This window comes from Myxocyprinus asiaticus, chromosome 25 (genome assembly GCF_019703515.2).
Source record: "Myxocyprinus asiaticus isolate MX2 ecotype Aquarium Trade chromosome 25, UBuf_Myxa_2, whole genome shotgun sequence".
Lineage (NCBI taxonomy): Eukaryota > Metazoa > Chordata > Actinopteri > Cypriniformes > Catostomidae > Myxocyprinus > Myxocyprinus asiaticus.
Genome location: NC_059368.1, coordinates 4,500,207 through 4,518,952, shown reverse-complemented (window position 1 = coordinate 4,518,952; position 18,746 = coordinate 4,500,207). Strand labels below are relative to the sequence as shown.

General features: G+C 38.8%; 1 protein-coding gene across 1 annotated transcript in view; it reads right to left on the bottom strand.

Moving 5' to 3' along the window:
• Nucleotides 1–18,746, bottom strand: part of LOC127415750 (protein eva-1 homolog A-like) — a 53,840-nt gene that overhangs the window by 22,074 nt on the left and 13,020 nt on the right. Inside the window, exons 2-5 of the mRNA XM_051654627.1 lie at nt 15,951–16,168; nt 14,104–14,227; nt 10,743–10,895; nt 4,035–4,178 (exon numbers count right to left, since the gene is read on the bottom strand). Coding sequence (XP_051510587.1) covers nt 4,035–4,178; nt 10,743–10,895; nt 14,104–14,227; nt 15,951–16,168 — 639 coding nt within the window. The remainder of the gene's footprint in view (nt 1–4,034; nt 4,179–10,742; nt 10,896–14,103; nt 14,228–15,950; nt 16,169–18,746) is intronic.

Below are 18,746 nucleotides of genomic sequence, written 5' to 3'. Positions count from 1 at the left end.
GAGGTTTTTAAATGACATCATAACAAATTCAGACCCAAAAGAAACAGGAGGCAAAAAAAAAACCTCAATCCATCATCACCATGAGAGAGAGAGAGAGAGAGAGAGAGAGAGAGAGAGAGTGCACAAACATTCACAATCCTCTTGTGTGGTTTTTGACACAGTTAGTGCTGGACAACAGTGATTTGGCCCCCTATTGGCTGGAAACAGGACCATTGCTGTAAGTGTGTGTTTTGGGTCATACAGCCAATCAAATTCACTGCCTTTAAAGGGAAACGGTATGCGGCAATAGACCAATGTTGGATGTTGTATTTTGACTTCGCTATATGCAACGCTTAATTTAAATACATTTAAACCGACTGATCTCAATTCAGTAGATTCTGGGCTGTCAGAAAAGGGTTAAACTTCAAAGTATGGAGTCATGTGACAAAACAACATGGCACTGAACACAGCGGAGTTTGTCTTTTGGAGAAATGCCAACAAAACTACATCTGGTAAGAACCCTAATGAAGTTTTTACATTGAAACCTGTTTGAGTCAAAAGATTAGAGTCTGTAGTTTCATCCAATATGCCATTTTTACAATTTGAGCGATTTATTACGCTGTTAAACACAATGTACACTAATGTGTACATAAGCACATTTTATCATAAGAAATCCTTTATTTACTGTGCATTATCACATAGAGAATCAATGTATTCATCCAAAAGCTGCAAAATAGTGCTTTCAGAGGCTTTATATGGAGTTAGGATGAAAATAAGGTGCATTTTGAACTGTTCTGAGACCAGTGCAGACAGACAGCACACTGGAGGTTAAGTCATTCACTAAATAGGGAGGTATAATCCTATAGCTTTCCTATGCAGCTAAGTGCATTCGCTCCTAAAATATGACCAAAAGTTCAGTTTCAGGCTGCAGATGATGTTTGGACATGTTTGGCAGACATGGGACAATGGTAATCAAAATTTTATAATGTTTAATTTTATTTTCACATGGTTGGCAGTGATTGGATGATGCTGGCAATTACTTTGAATCAGAATTATTTATGCTGATTTCCGATTGGTAAAATGCTTCAGCACTGGCTATCACTTGTTTGTTTGACAGTGCAAAGAGAGAACATTTTGTTGAGATTTTGTTGCCAAAGAAGAAGTAGAAAAAAGAACAAAAAAACATTGTAATGTATAAGTCAAATCAAGTCAAATCATTTTTATTTGTATTGTTTTTTTTATTTGTGCTTCACCCAATACACATTGTTCCAAAGCAGCTTTACAGAAAATCAGCTGTAATGTCTTTAACGTCTAAAAAAACATGAATAACCAACACTCTTGGAAATATAATAATATTATATATAATATACAATTTAACACTTGAGTTTCAGGAAGTCATGATGAATACAGACTAACCCTAACCCTGAAAGAAAGCCTTTTGCACTTTCAAATTTAGTACGCCCCAAAATGTCTCCAAAGGGAGATTTTGTGGAGACAAACAGAAAACAACTATAGTTAAACGGAAGACTTTCCTTCACACCTGACTGAGGTTCTATCATCTAGAAAAAACTCCATTCAAAGGATCTAGACCAGCACTACTCAACATGTGGCCTGCGGGCCGCATGCGGCCCTCGAGCGATCTTTTGTGGCCCGCGTCATGATATAATCATCAGAAATATATTTATCAGCAGCCAATCAAATCTGTATGAATTGTGAGGTGTCCATTTTCTTTTATTTCTTTTTTTTTTCCCTTTTTCTCCCAATTTGGAATGCCCAATTCCCAGTGCGCTTTTTAAGTCCTCGTGGTCGCATAATGATTCGCCTCAATCCGGGTGGCAGAGGATGAATCCCAGCTGCCTCCGCGTCTGAGACCATCAACCCGCGCATCTTATCACGTGGCTTGCTGAGTGCGTTGCCACGGAGACATAGCGCGTGTGGAGGCTTCACGCCATCCACCGCGGCATCCGTGCCCAACTCACCATGCGCCCCACCGAGAACGAACCACATTATAGCGACCACGAGGAGGTTACCCCATGTGACTCTACCCTCCCTAGCAACCGGGCCAATTTGGTTGCTTAGGAGACCTGGCTGGAGTCACTCAGCACGCCCTGGGATTTGAACTAGCGAACTCCAGGGGGGGTAGCCAGCGTCTTTTACCACTGAGCTACCCAGGCCCCCTGAGGTGTCTATTTTCTTGAGATTTACGCTAGTTTTCTACATTGCTGAATCACATTAGAGAGGGAATTCTACTGCAAGAGGATGTTACAAATAAATAAATAAAAACAACGAATAATATCTGAGCATGATTGATGTTATGAGAACGCCGGTCGGTCTGCGCAATCTCACTTGAGAGTCACTCAACACGGCGCAAATCTGTCCAATCTCTTGAATAGCTCAGAGATATGTACTCGTTATGACAACAGTATTTACAGGAAAAAATAACAGTTTTTCCTGAAGTGACGGCGTTTAGATGCCTTCACGCAAATGTTTTTTAGTGATCTACTTCGGAGCAAAACGCTAAGAGGGGTGAACAAATCTTTATGACTTGTCACTGAAGGACTTTTGGTGCTAATTTTGGATATATCACTCTTGTTTTTTAAAACAGCTCTGGTGTATGTGATGCTTGAGTGCGTTACCGTGGAGACATAGCGCGTGCGGAGGCTTCAAGCTATTCTCTGCGGCATCCACGCACAACTCACCGAGAGCGAACCACATTATAGCAACCACGAGGAGATTACCCCATGTGACTCTACCCTCCCTAGCAACCGGGCCAATTTAGTTGCTTAGGAGACCTGGCTGGAGTCACTCAGCACACCCTGGATTCAAACTCACGACTTCAGGGGTGGTAGTCAGTGTCAATACACGCTGAGCTACCCAGCCCCCTAATCCTGATATTAATACTTAATATTTAATATAATACTTAATATTTGAAATAACCTCTAACCCTGAGTGTTTAATTTTGGGGTGTAACTCATCCAAGACATGAATGATACTTCAAATGAGAGGTGTGCTATTACTTTACTCTTTGTCTAGCAGATGATAAATGGGTGAACAAAACCCCAAAGACTTTGATTGACATTTAAGGAGGGACTCAAGCCATTTCTAGAGACCAGAACATTGTAATAGTCCCCAGTCCAATTAAGAACGAGTAATTACTGCTCTCTAGTGTTCAGAAATAGAATACGTTCATCTGCAGGAGCACTGAGAGAAACAGCTCTGTATTAATATTAACCATAAATCAGCACTGTTAATTGAAAGCAAAATGTACTTGGGTGATTCTTCGCTGTTAGTGATGTAATGATGACAGATTATTTATTTTTGGACAAATATTTTTCAAAAATGAAAATTCTCTCATCATTTACTCACCCTCATGCCATCCCAGATGTGTATGACTTTCTTTCATCTGCTGAACATAAAAGAAGATTTTTAGAATAATTTATCAGTTCTTTTGGTCCATACAATGCAAGTGAATGGGTGCCAAAATTTTGAAGCTCCAAAAATCACATAAAGGCATCATAAAAGTAATTCACAAGACTCCAGTGGTTAAATCCATGTCTTCTGAAGCGTTATGATAGGTGTGGGTGAGAAACAGATCAATATTACATTCTTCACATTCTTCATGTATAACACCCCCTACAGGACAGGGAGAAGAATTTCAAGCAAAAAAGGACTTAAATATTGATCTGTTTCTCACCCACACCTATCATATCATTTCTGAAAATATGGATTTAAACACTGGAGTCGTATGGATTACTTTTATTATGCCTTTATGTGCTTTTTGGAGCATCATAATTTTGGTACCCATTTACTTGTATGGACCTACAGAGCTGAATATGTGTTCTGCAGAAGAAAGAAAGTCATACACATCTGGGATGGCATGAAGGAGAGAATTTTCATTTTTGGGTGAACTATCCCTTTAAGTGTGCATTCATTTTCAGTAATTCAATGGTCCGTTGTCAATTATTCTTTACCTCATGTACTGTATATAGAGTCAGTCTGCACTGTAATACAGCAGTATTAATTTGCCTTAATGTGTTCAGATGTATAAAACTCACCGCATGTGTGTATGACGCTGAGGTATTTGCGGGTGGCACGGTAACAGGGGTCTCCAAACTCTTGTGTAGTGGCGCGGACCACACAGGTGCGTTTCCCCTGGCAACGTGATGTCATCACTTGCAGAGCCACGTCTGACGAGCAGTCTGGAACATAAGTTGAAAGCTTTAGTTAGAGCCTGTTCTAATGTACTGTGATTTAAATCAATAACACAGACACACACACACAAACACACATCTAAATGGGGAAATACTATAGACTTGTATTGTTTTTTAACAAACTAATTATAAATACTACTGACTAAACCTAACCCAAACCCTAAAATTATTAACAAAAATATTAATATTTTAATTGCTGTTTTTAATTGAGGACATCCCAAAGAGAGGTTCTGTCAGATTTAGCTCACTTCTGTCCCTAAAACTATACATCAGTATGCACACGCACACACTGGACAAACAGAACAAAAGAGCCACACAGTGACGGACATCAAACACACTTGACACCACAAGGTATAATGCAGATAGAGAGATTGAATAGGTGTGCATGTGTGTGTGTTCTCTGCCCTGCTCATGTTTGGGCTTGTTGTCTGCGTGTCATGTCTTTAACACTTGAATTCATGCATACTGCGGGGGAGGCCAAAACTGCAGCCGCCCATCAAAACAGCAAATGGCATAATACTCCCATTAACATACATGCATTTTTTAGACATGACTGGCTTCAAAAAGTCACATGCTTCCTTGTTATTAAAGCCACGCTGCTCACTGTAACCTCTTCTGATTCGATCACATCGACAAGGAATGTTTACATATAATATCACCCCAAAACTGTCAAGAAATGTCTGAGTAATATCACACCCCAAAATCCAAAATATAAAATTAGACGTTGTATTTTGCTTTTCTTCTCCTGTAAGATTTTAATGGTGTACTGTAAATGTAATGCAAATAAATGATACATAAATGATTCATAAAGACATATAAATTGGCTTTAATTAAAAAGTTAAATAAGTAATAATATTCAATATTTAACTTTTATATGAGTCCAGGATCCACCGGTCACAATTACAAGACAGCATTACTGTGTCTCACCTTACAGAACTTTTAAAGAAAGTGTGATGGTCCATTTACCAATCCATTAACACAAAGCATGACTTCAGCCTAAAGACTTGACATAACTATCACTCATTCAAGGAAATAGAGGAGAGAAAGAGGATGGGTGAGATCTGAAGACTGGAGACGTATCGTCACCTCAGGACTAATGGCTTTAACAAATGTCAAAGGTCAAAGGTCACAGAGCCCTGTTAGTAAACAGAGAACTGATTTATGAAGGACACTACCAGCCAATGTCGTCACAGTTAAAGAGGAGGACACTATTTTATAGCCCTGCTGGGATGCATCTCCGGATTATTATATCCCTGTATGACAGATCTGGATATCCTCTGATCTAACAGATCTTCTGTCTGGTGCAGAGAAGCTCTAGTTCTGGTTGAGTGGTTCATGTGAACCCAGAAACTGGATCCACGTGAGAGCTGAACCTCAGGGTCACCATCAGTCCTCCATTAATGTGACTCTAAATGGGATATACAGCCCTGCGTGGGGTAAATATACGGTATGGAAACTGTACGGAAGCCCAAAATGGCTATGCATTTTGCATATTCTTTTCTTCCTTTTTTCAGAAAACAACTTATTTTTGTAATGATGTTGACATAAAAAAACAAAAAACAAAAACAAATTTGAAGTAGGCCTGTGTCATGCACTCTGCACTCATGACATGCACATTCATGTCATCAAGGACCATGACTATGGCTAAATTTCACTTAAACACCCCTATTACATATTGTTCGTCCACAGTGTGAATAGGTCCATAGATATGAATTGTTTCAAATTAAAGTCAATTTTATTATAACAATATATTGATTATCACATTAATAATATAAAATGAACTACAATATAATCTTTTAATATTCGTTTTTTGGGGCAAGCGAAGATGAAGACTTGACAGGAATATTTTTCCTGTCAGAACTTTTGCCCCTGGTCCAGGTCACATTTCACCCCAAAATCAATTATTTTGCATAAAGAAAATGCAGCCTATTTTTTTGCATTGTGACATTATTTTCATGACAATTAAACACTTTATTCCCCCTAAAATTCTTATTACTGAAATGCTTTCAAATTTTACATTTTTTTTTTTTATATCAGTTTTATCATTATTTTTTAATAACATACTCTTAATCTTAAAGGTCATATAGGAATGTTCTGGGATCAAAACAAGTTTAGCTCAATCCACAATATTTGTGGCATAATGTTGATCACCACAAAGAAATATATCAACTCGTCCCTCATTTACAAAAAAAAAAAAAAAAGAAGAAGCAAAAATCGAGGTTCCAGTGAGGCACTTCCAATGGAAGAGAATGGAATTTTTGGAGGGTTTAAAGGCAGAAATATGAAGCTTATAATTTTATAAAAGCACTTAGTGTGATAAAATCACATACTAACCTTTTCTGTGTAAAGAAAATGTTATTAAATGTAAATATTATTTCCAATATTACAATTTTGTTGTCCTGGCGACGTAATACCCCTAAACCCTGTAATCTGGTTAATGCGCTAATCCCGTTAAATCACAGATTTTTTTATTTATTTATTTTAAGGCTAATATTATGTTAACACTAATGTTTATGTCTTGTCACTCTAATTTTTAAACAGTATGTATTTATTTTATTTATTTTTTTCCTCCCCTTTTTCTCCCCAATTTGGAATGCCCAATTCTCAATGTGCTCTAAGTCCTCGTGGTGGTGTAGTGACTCGCCTCAATCCAGGTGGCGGAGGACAAATCTGAGACCATCAACTCACGCATCTTACCACGTGGCTTGTTGAGCGCATTACCGCGGAGACATAGCGCGTGTGGAGGCTTCATGCCATCCACTGCGGCATCCACGCACAACTCACCACGCGCCCCACCAGAGAGCAAACCATATTATGGCGACCATGAGAAGGTTACCCCATGTGACTCTACCCTCCCTAGCAACCGGGCCAATTTGGTTGCTTAGGAGACCTGGCTGGAGTCACTCAGCACGCCCTGGATTTCGAACTCGTGACTCCAGGGGTTGTAGTCAGCGTCTTTACTCGCTGAGCTACCCAGGCCCCAAACAGTATGTATTTTAATGTTTATGGACTGGCCCCATTCACTTCCATTTTAAGTGCCCCACTGTAACATTGATTTTTGCTTCTTTTTTTAAAATAAACGATAAGGTAATCAACATTATGCAACAAATGCTGTCGATTGAGCTTCTTTTATATTGAACCCAGAACAATGGTCCTAAAAAAGGATTAATTTTCCTTATTCAAAATATAATTTTGGAGAAATGTTACGTGGACATGTTTTTGCGAGTCATTGTGAATATTCTTGACCGGTTTCATGAGTTTTACCCTTATAACCCAAAAAAACACTTGAGATATGAATGGACCCAGAGAGTATACATGTCTAAACCTCTTTATCTAAATACTAAGTACATTTGCTGATACAGTGAACACACCCAGCAACTCCACAAAAACAACCCTAAATAGCAAAAACAAGAATTAACCTGGAGCCAAAAGTGTCCACCCTATTTCCCAGACCACTGATGCACACATTACTGTATATTATTTCACTGTCACTATGTGGGTGTGTATTGATGTCCAGTCTTAGAAGACACATACTGTACACACACAGGGCCTCCAGGTGTGTAACAGGAGATGAGATTAGCTGGTACACGTCACAAGACAAAAGGAGACTGACATTCCGACAGAATTTCCTCCCACACATCCGAGAAATTTTCTTGACATTAAACATCTTCCAGCGAGCACTTTAGATACACACCCATGAGAGACACAAAACAGGACCAGTTCTGAGTGAGACTGAGACAGTAACAATAAGACTTACTGATAGTATCGTATTCCACACGCACACATATACAAACACAAACATGTACAAACAGGGGAAATGTAGAGAAAAAATCAAACACCTGAAATGTGATGTCATTTTGCACCTGCACAGGTGTGATAAGGTCTTTGTGTGTGTGTGTGTGTGTGTGTGTGTGTGTGTGTGTGTGTGTGTGTTTAAGATGTTTTTGGTATTGAATGCATAAGAGGTTGTTAATAAAAGATTTATGCGATTATTGGATTAGTGCAGGTGTTCATTTTTTAATCCAAACAAACTGATGTCACAAGATAATACACTTAATTAAGACTATATAGTCTTAAAGTGAGCCTTCTATAGAGTTTATAGTCTTATTAGGCTATAGAGGATTGGTTAATTCCCATCCATTACACGTGGACCGACACTCCAGTCTCTCAGAGCAAGACCTTTTTACTATAGACACCACAGTCTGGTTCCAAAAGTAAAAATCCCATACGTTTTCTTCATAAGCGAATTGATGTTTAGCGATTACAAACGTTAAAGCACCAAAGTTGTTAATCAATGGTATACGATTCTGCAGAAGCCATCAGTCTGCTTAATTTCAACTTCATTTTTACAAAACAAGTATTACCTGTTTAAGAACTACATTACCCATAATCCTTAAGAGAAAACATCCACCAAACAGAGAACAAAGTGCGGCAAAAGAGCTCTGCAGCGACCATCAATTATGATGCACTATGAATGATGCAATCGAGCCGGTCTGCCCACACCCTCAAACTACATTATATTTGTATATATCTGAATATATTGCAACAAAATTAAAATATATAATCAACAACTTTAAATCAATAGTTTAACATTTGTTCCCTCATTTTTAATTGGATTTTGTCATTCACAATGCAGCATACTAAAAACTGTCCGAATAACTTAGCAACCGCATACTGTAGTAATGCACTGGTAACCACCCACAACCCTAGCATCTTTTCATCAAAAAATTAAATGTCTACTTAAAGTGTAATGTTGTTGCCATTAAGTAATGCTATGTATGGAATAGCATGCTACCATACTACTTGTACTATTTCTTAGTATACATTTGTGCTCAAAAGTTTGCATACCCTTGGAGAATTGGTAATATATGTACCATTTTTAAAGAAAACATGAGTGAGCAGGCAAAACACATTTCTTTCATTTCTTATGGGATTCATATTCAACTGTAGGTTATAACAGAATGGCACAATCATAAAACAAAACATGGCAACAAAGAAAAAATGCAATGACCCCTGTTCAAAAGTCTGCATACCCTTAGTTCTTAATACTGTGTATTGCCCCCTTTAGCATCAATGACAGTGTGCAGTCTTTTGTAATAGTTGTCTATGAGGCCCCAAATTCTTGCAGGTGGTATAGCTGCCCATTTGTCTTGGCAAAATGCCTCCAGGTCATGCAAAGTCTTTGGTCGTCTTGCATGAACCGCACATTTGAGATCTCCCCAGAGTGGCTCGATGATATTAAGGTCAGGAGACTGTGATGGCCACTCCAGAACCTTCACCTTTTTCTGCTGTATCCACTGGAGGGTCAACTTGGCCTTGTGCTTAGGGTCATTGTCGTGCTGGAAAGTCCAAGAGCGTCCCATGCGCAGCTTTCGTGCAGAAGAATGCAAATTGTCTTCTAGTATTTTCTGATAACATGCTGCATTCATCTTGCCATCAATTTTCACAAGATTCCCCATGCCTTTAGAGCACACACACCCCCAAAACATCAGTGAGCCACCACCATGCTTCACAGTGGGGATGGTATTCTTTTCACTATAGGCCTCGTTGACCCCTCTCCAAACATAGCGCTTATGGTTGTGACCATAAAGCTCTATTTTGGTCTCATTACTCCAAATTACAGTGTGCAAGAAGCTGTGAGGCATGTCAAGATGTTGTAGGGCATATTGTAACCGGGCTTTTTTGTGGCATTTGCGCAGTAAAGGCTTCTTTCTGGCAGCTCGACCATGCAGCTCATTTTTGTTCAAGTATCGTCGTATTGTGCTCCTTGAAACAACCACACCATCTTTTTCCAGAGCAGCCTGTATTTCTCCTGAGGTTACCTGTGGGTTTTTCTTTGTATCCCGAACAATTCTTCTGGCAGTTGTGGCTGAAATCTTTCTTGGTCTACCTGACCTTGGCTTGGTATCAAGAGATCCCCGAATTTTCCACTTCTTAATAAGTGATTGAACAGTACTGACTGGCATTTTCAAGGCTTTGGATATCTTTTTATATCCTTTTCCATCTTTATAAAGTTCCATTACCTTGTTACGCAGGTCTTTTGACAGTTCTTTTCTGCTCCCCATGGCTCAGTATCTATCCTGCTCAGTGCATTCACATGAGAGCTAACAAACTCACTGACTATTTATACACAGACACTAATTGCAATGTAAAAAGCCACAGGTGTGAGAAATTAAACTTGAATTGCCATTTAAACATGTGTGTGTCACCTTGTGTGTCTGTAACAAGTCCAAACATTCAAGGGTATGTAAACTTTTGATCAGGGCCATTTGGGTGATTTCTGTTATCATTATGATTTAAAAAGGAGCCAAACAACTATGTGATAATAAATGGCTTCATATGATCACTATCCTTAAATAAAAGACAGTTTTTTTGCATGATCAGTCATATTTTCAATATCAATGCCAAAATTCCACAATTTCTGCCAGGGTATGCAAACTTTTGAGCACAACTGTACATAGCAGAAATAGGAAGAATAGCACAGTAGTATCTTTTTTTGAGCACAACATAATTGTTGAACCTGGAGAAAATGAAGTGAGTTTGAGCTCTTACCGACAGGTGACGCCCTCCAGTGGTGTGGAGGACACTCCAGCGTTCCCTGCTGCGTGCGGCCAAACATTGCAGAATAAACCGCGATTTGCATCCCCGTTTTACAGCCCAACCGCAACCGCTCCCCTTCACACACAACTTTACTCTTATACTCATCTAGAGATAGAACACATACACACACAGTTTAGTTTAAAGTCAACATAAAGCGGCATTTGCAACCAATTTTGCTACTGTAATCTGTAATCTGTAATCTATATACGAGTGAAACAGAATATTTTAAGAAGTGCAAAATGAGTGTATTTAAAATGATATATGTGAATTGACTGCAATTAATTTTACACATTATATATTGAAATAACTTTTGACAATTACATCAAAAGCAGCTTGTGATGATATAAAGACAGTGAATCAAATTACTTTGGATGTTAAAATATGTTTTTAAAATTCATAGGCTTCGAAAACAAAACAAAAAGTTATTTAGTAACATACTCGGTTACTGGTCATCATTGTTTGGTTTTCAAATCTGTGGAAGGTAGGGCTGGGTATTGCCAAGCACCTCACGATACAATATGTATATGACAATATTGCGAGAACAAGTATTGCGCTATATCATTTTGATTGCATCGGAACAGCCCTAGTGGGAGCGTGAGCGGTTCTTAAAAACGGTTCCGGCTAGCTTTATCATGGTTAAAAAAATCTAAAAAGTGAAAACTAAATAAAAAAAATTCCATTATCTGAAAAGAAAGTAAAAACCAACATGACTTTGCATTTTCATAACTCGAAAACTAACTAAAATAAAAACGTCCTCATTTTTTATCATTTTAGATTTTGTAACAGAGTATATTATAAAAATGTAAACCTTTACAACCTGTCTTCATTAAACGTGAAAAGACCACAAACATGCAACAAAATTAAACATATTATTTAAATTATATCAGTTAACCAAAAATAGCAAAACTAAGTCTACATCCACACTAATGCGTTTTCGTTTGAACATGCACATTTTGCGACGTTTATACCTCTCAACCTCACTATAAATGCATTTTCCGCCACTGAGAACAGAGCGTTTTTAAAACGCTCTCCAGTAAGGCATACTTTGAAAAACGAAGACATTAGGAAACTGAAAACAGAGTTTCAAACTAAATCAAGTTCCAAACATTAGTTCAGAAGGCTCATATCACAATGATATTTAAGCAGCTGTTTCCCTCACACCGGTGACAATTCTTCTGCCATCCCTCCACCTCCCCATCTCCAACTTTATATTTTATACTGCCTATACCAATTATTATTTAAAGGGATAGTTCACCCAAAAATGAAAATTCTCTCATTATCTACTCACCCTCATGATATCCCAGGTGTGTATGACTGCCTTTTTTCAGCAGAACACATTTGAAGAAAAATAGAAATATATCTCAGCTCAGCAGGTCCTTAAAATGCAAGTGAATGGTGATTTTGAAGACTTTTGAAGCTCCAAAAAAATCACAGACAGTCATCATAAATGTCATCCATACGACGCCAGCAGTTAAATTAATGTCTTCTAAAGTGATACGATCGCTTTTGGTGTGAAAAAGATAAATATATAAGTACTTTTTAACTATAAATCATCGCTTCCGGTCAGCAGCAGTATGCACAAGAGCGCCGAGTTCGGAGGCCTGGGTATCTCAGCGAGTATTGACGCTGACTACCACCCATGGAGTCACGAGTTCGAATCCAGGGCGTGCTGAGTGACTCCAGCCAGGTCTCCTAAGCAACCAAATTGGCCCGGCTGCTAGGGAGGGTAGAGTCACATGGGGTAACCTCCTCGTGGTCGCTATAATGTGGTTCTCGCTCTCTGTAGGGCGCGTGGTGAGTTGTGCGTGTATGCCGCGAAGAATAACATGAAGCCTCCACATGCACTACATCTCCGTGGTAATGCACTCAACAAGCCACGCGGATTGACGGTCTCAGACGCGGAGGCAACTGGGATTCGTCCTCCGCCTCCCGGATTGAGGCGAGTCACTACGCCACCACGAGGACTTAGAGCGCATTGGGAATTGGGCATTCCAAATTGGGGAGTACTCAACGCTCTTGTTTTTTTCTTTTCTCCCACTCTCTTGTGTGACGGATTCGCTTTGGCATGTTACAGATGTAATCTCACATTCTTCTCTCGGTTCTCGGACATTGAGGATAAACACACAAATGCACCATTGTGAGTAAACAAACATACTGTATACAAATACAGATCTAAACCAAAACAAACTAAGCTTCTGTACAGCATACCTTCTACTCAGTTGTAAACAGCACTGCTCTTCCGGGTGTGTCGCACGTGCATCAGTTCTCTCGTGTCTCACATGCCAACGCGATTACTTCACACGCGCATACAGCTGATGACCGGAGTTAAAAATTACTTAAATATTGATCTTTTTCAAGCCAAAAGTGATCGTGTCACTTTAGAAGACATTAATTTAACCGCTGGCGTCGTATGGATGACATTTATGCTGACTGTCTGTGATTTGTGGAGCTTCAAAAGTCTAATCACCATCCACTTGCATTTTAAGGACCAACTGAGCTAAGATATTTTTCTATTTATTTATTTATTTATTTATTTTTAAATGTGTTCTGCTGAAGAAAGAAAGTCATATACATCTGGAATGGCATGAGGGTGAGTAAATGATGAGAGAATTTTCATTTTTGGGTGAACTATCGCTTTAAATTGACATTTTATTTCTTGCTTTAGCCAGATAGTCCAGCGGGGGGCATCTCAGAGCTCATGCCCCGTCTTGTGCTCGAGCCCCTCCGTTATAGACAGCACGACAAATCCGTTTACCATAATGCTCTCCATGACTACACGAACCACCAAACTTGTAAAAATGGATTAGTGTGGATGTGGCCTAAATTCAAAACCAAACTGAATCTAAAAAACACAGTCAGGGCCCCCCCCCCCCCCAAACTAGAAGTAAAAAAATGAATTCTAAACTAAAATATGGTTCTGGCATGAGCACCAGCATGATTTCAATTATAAATGGGAAAATATGACAAAATAATAGGGATTCTCTGTGTAAGATTTCTGTGTATGTGTATAGCAGAGCTTTAACAAACACAGTGACCTGTAACAGCGGAGCAGAACTTTATTTTACAGACCAGCATGAGAGGAAGAGAGAGGAATGGACAGATCTCTCTCTCTCTCTATGCTCAGATAACAGAATACAATAACTTGCTGAGAGAAAGAGATGCAGGAGAAATGCAGCCATACTGTGTGTGTGGACAGATTTGACTATACTAGTGAGGGCCAAACGTCTTATTTAAAAACAATAGAAGTCTACTGTACATCCTCATTCCTGTAGATAGTTAGGTGAACATTGAACAAATTGTGTGAGATACTCACTCGGCCTGCACTTGTACCACACGCTGAGGTATTTGCTGACATTTGGACAGGGGTCCGTCCCAAACAAACGACTGTTGACAAGAACATGACAGCTTCTCCTGTCTTCACATTCATCCAACATCTTCTGCAGAGAGACAGACACAGAGAGAAAAAAAGACAACTCTGAGCAGGATGTTTTCATTCAGGTACATACCACAGCTTTAATTTTTCCAGCAGTAGATTTCTCTCCCCTCGGGCATAAAAACACAGTGTAATTTAACTCCAGCACGCAGTCCTGTGCATGTGTGCATGTGTGTGTTTATAATGTGTGGTAACCAAGTGTGCAGTCGTAAATCATGCGTGTGTGTGCTGTCAGAGATGCCGCAGTTCAAACAAACCAACACCACGGTGTGCGTTGCTCCAAACCGAATCGAACGAACTCTCATTTATCACTTTAAAACACCAACTTTACTGATATTAAACTCCCATTTGGATGCACAAAGAAAACCGCCGCACTATGAGGTAATACTGTGCCACACACAAAGATATGAATTCAAACACATACCGCATAAACATTTTACAAATTTTACCTAATTGCATTTTCAAAGATTATTGACCAGCCTGATCTATCTGAAAATTAGTGAATGTAGGGACATTTTTGCAAAATGCTATTACATGGTTATTACATATATCGCGGCAGTTCTGCTGTGAAATGTCCACTGTGTGGCGCTAAAATCGAGTTTCTTCCCAAACAGATGAGATTAAGTTTAATGCTCTATTGAGTTTTTAAATCAACAAAACTGACCTCCCAACCCTAAACCTTAAACCTAAACCTAACCGACTGGGTCATAAAAAGCAAATGTGAGATGAAAAACGCAATTGCTGAAGCAACCACGTCATTTTGAGGTGCTTCTGACGCTTTCGGCTGACGTGTCAAATCGCGTGCTCTTCAGGACTCGTATCCTGGTCCTTTGAATCGCAAATGCAATGCTCTATCAGTTGAGCTACTTGATCGCACTTGAACAAGCTTGTAAATGTAGTTAGTTATGTAATGCAAATGTTAAAATGTATCGCCTTACAAGTCAAGCACTGTAGTAAAAGTGTTTAGATGTCATAAGATAGTATTGTGTGAGGAATAAGATGAAAAGTATGTGTTTACAAACTGATAATCTGCCGTTTTACTCGTGATTTGTGTGAAAGGGAATAACAGCCATTGAAACATATTTCCAATAGTAATGCTATATTGTTATCACATGACATCACTTTATTTGTTCCATGACCTCAATATACTTCATGATTATTACAGCAAGTGGCATCCAGTTATCAAATTGGAGTTATTTAGCATTTGAAACAAAATTTTGTGTAAAAAAAGAAACAAACAAACAAAGAACTCTCAGTAGTTATGGAGTAATTATTGTGTTTATTTTTGTTTTTTTAATTGCAAAAAAAAAAAAAAAAGAATGCTTTCAAACCATAAAAAAAGTTGTGAGAGCAAAACTTTTAAAAACGCAACCAAATATATATATATTTTTGTATGTTTTAAGGAAAAAAAATGGGCTTTTTTGGTTAACAGACACAATATTAACTCCACAGATGATCAAATAATGTTAAAAATTGTGACTATTATTAGTTCTGCTTCATCTGTTACACTGGAAATGGAAGGTCACATCGAGTGCATTGCATTGTGGGATACAGTGTTCCACCTAGTGTGCTTTGCTGTGTACTGCATATTTTGACAAATGTAGTAGGTTTTTCTATGCATACAGATAATTTGCATAGAGTGCACCATATAAATAATTCAAAATGCAGAAAGAGTACGAGGAGTACGGTAGTGTGCTTTTATCAATACATTTTTCACGTGTTGTTACCTGCAAGGATGTTGACACATTACAGGAAGTGATGTCATTCTCTGAGCGTGTCCCAGCACTGTTATAAGTGGGTGGGCACTGTGGTGAATGGGCAGAGTCTTTTCTGCCATAGAAAGCTGATTGGACAGTGATGGATGTTCTGGGCGGACAGCGAACAGTCAGGAAGTCTCCGTCGCACGCTTGTTCAGTATAATTCCTCAGCACGCGCGACAGATAACCTGCCACGGAAACACAACACAGCAACTGTTACCAAGGCAACAATCATTGTGTCAAATAACAGACATATCGATAAAATAACATTTTCAAAGACGTCGGCAACAATCTTTTACCCACATATCTCAGATCGATCTGTCTGTCTATCTGTCTGTCTGTCTGTCTATCTATCTATCTGTTCCTTCATACTAAAAGCTTTTAAAACTTTTCAAGCCAATGTCAAAGTGAGTCTTGGAATACTTTTCATTTCTAGTTATTGTTACAATTCTGTTTAGTGATGATAGTTGCACAAGCAATTGCACAACTCATCTTTTAAGGTTTGCAATGTTTGAACCATAACCACTTTTTAGTTATGGTCAGAAAATGTGCTTTCTGTTTATGTAGTTGGAAGAAAGAGAAGAATGTCCAACTTTACAATGTAAAGTAATTCTCAAAACCAGTGATGTCATTTCTCTTCACCAAAGAAATAATGTAAACACACACACACACACACTTACATAAACTCAATGTGCAAAACCAGTCCAGACCTGTAATGAGTGGACCACCAAAGCTTCAGACACTCACACCGTAATCATCCAAGGATTAGTTTTTAAAAACAAGCCACTTAACCGAACCAAGCAGGACATCAGATGAGAAAGTGTGTGAAAGAAAGTTTGTCAAGTCAACAGAGAAAAAAGATTTGTGTTTTAGAACAGAAATTCCACTCCGGTTGAAGAAATGGTCATTTGTGGCTCTTGCTAATGCAAGCATCACCACTATTACTATGGCTCATACTGAGGTATAGTGATTTAAACACCCCTAACACTAATGGTGTTTCATTCAGAAGTGATAGTCCCTATGCCCTGTAAGACTTTACCATCCACTGTGAGTGCACTGGAGGGCTGAGAGGTGTGGGGCTCAAAAACAAAGTTTAATCGAAGCTCACCTTTTAATTCATTTTTATTGGAAATTCTGTTTGAAGCAATCATACAGCATGGCTATTATGCTTGTTCTCTCTTTTAAGTGCCGATTGGAGGCTGAATCATCCCGTTTGGAACACAGGATAAGTTCATCCCGCATGTTTGTGCTACAGAGATGAATGATACCTCAAGTCATGCTGATTGTTGAGGAGAGGTGTGCTATTACATTTCTAAGTGATCAGATTTAAAATGGGTGAAAAAATCTCATAGACTTACACTGAATGAGAGACCCGAGCCATACCTGAAACCAGAACACTGGGACATGTGGCTCTTGAAACAGTAAGCAACCCCCTAGAAACCACCTAGAACACCCTAGAAACCACCTAGAACACCCTAGCAACCACACTGCAAAATAAAAAATACAAATACCTTAGCAACTGGATATTAACTCCCTGGCAACTACCCACAACACCTTGGCATTGTGGGCAGTGAGTTTTGCAGGGGCAAAAACCACTCATATTTTCTTCTTAAAATTTCATAAATAATGTCATCCCTCATACCTCAAACCCAAAAGGGGTAGTGCATTAAAAAAAAAAATCTACATTTATAATCTAAAAATGTTTTCTTTTGTTTCAGCATGATGCTGTAAATGTGAAAGTTTCTGTCTCCTGAACTTCAAGAACTCACAAACACTTGAGAAAAGCACTTACACACATCGCAAAATCAGAGCCTCCATTCTCCATTAGTCTAATGATAATCATTTGTCACAGTAACCGTAGTTACACACATCACCATGGTGACCTCTGCTACAGCAGTGGGCGGGGCTCAGGAGAACAAGAAGCACATGTTTAACTCTTCAAAGAATGTCATTCATCAGACTAACAAGAGGAAGATGCTGAGAGTGATGACATCATGTCAGCGTTGAGTGATTTCTGATCGAGGGTGGGCCATTTGTCTGAAACCGGAACCCTCCGCAACAAAATTTTTGTGTTTGCTGTATGTTTATCACAAACAAAGACGACAGTCGCTGAATGTGAACTATAGATAAAAAGTTAATTTTTTTGCAGCAGATATTTTTATTTTTTTACATTAATCATGATGTTAACATATTTAAAGGGATTGTTCACCCCAAAATGAAAATACATGTCATCATTTACTCACTCTCATTTTGTTCCAAACCCATTTGATTTTCTTTCTTCTGTGGAACACAAATGGAGATGTCAAGGTCTGGCAGCCTCTGTCACCACTCATTTTCATTGTATAGTAAAATAAATAAATAAATAAATAAATGCAATGAGAGTGAATGGTGAATGAGGCAAACAATCCATGTCCCATGGAAGAATAAAAAGTCAAACAGGTTTGGAACTACATGAGGGTGAGTAAATGATGGAATTAAAATTTTTGGGTGACCTATCCCTTTAAAGAAAAAATATTAATATAGTAGAAAACATGGTGTAGTACAGAAAGGCCCATTTCCCTACTCATGAAAGGAATGCTGTACAATCCACCCGGGATTCCATGGATTGCTGTCGGCTTTCTGAACACAATCCCTACTGCTATTGTTCTCGGACAGAAGCCAACATTTCACCCACTGACTGACAGCTCCTTTCACCAATCATGATTCAGATGACAGACAACACCTATGTTGGACGTCCAATCAGAAAACGGCCTGCAGGGCACTGAT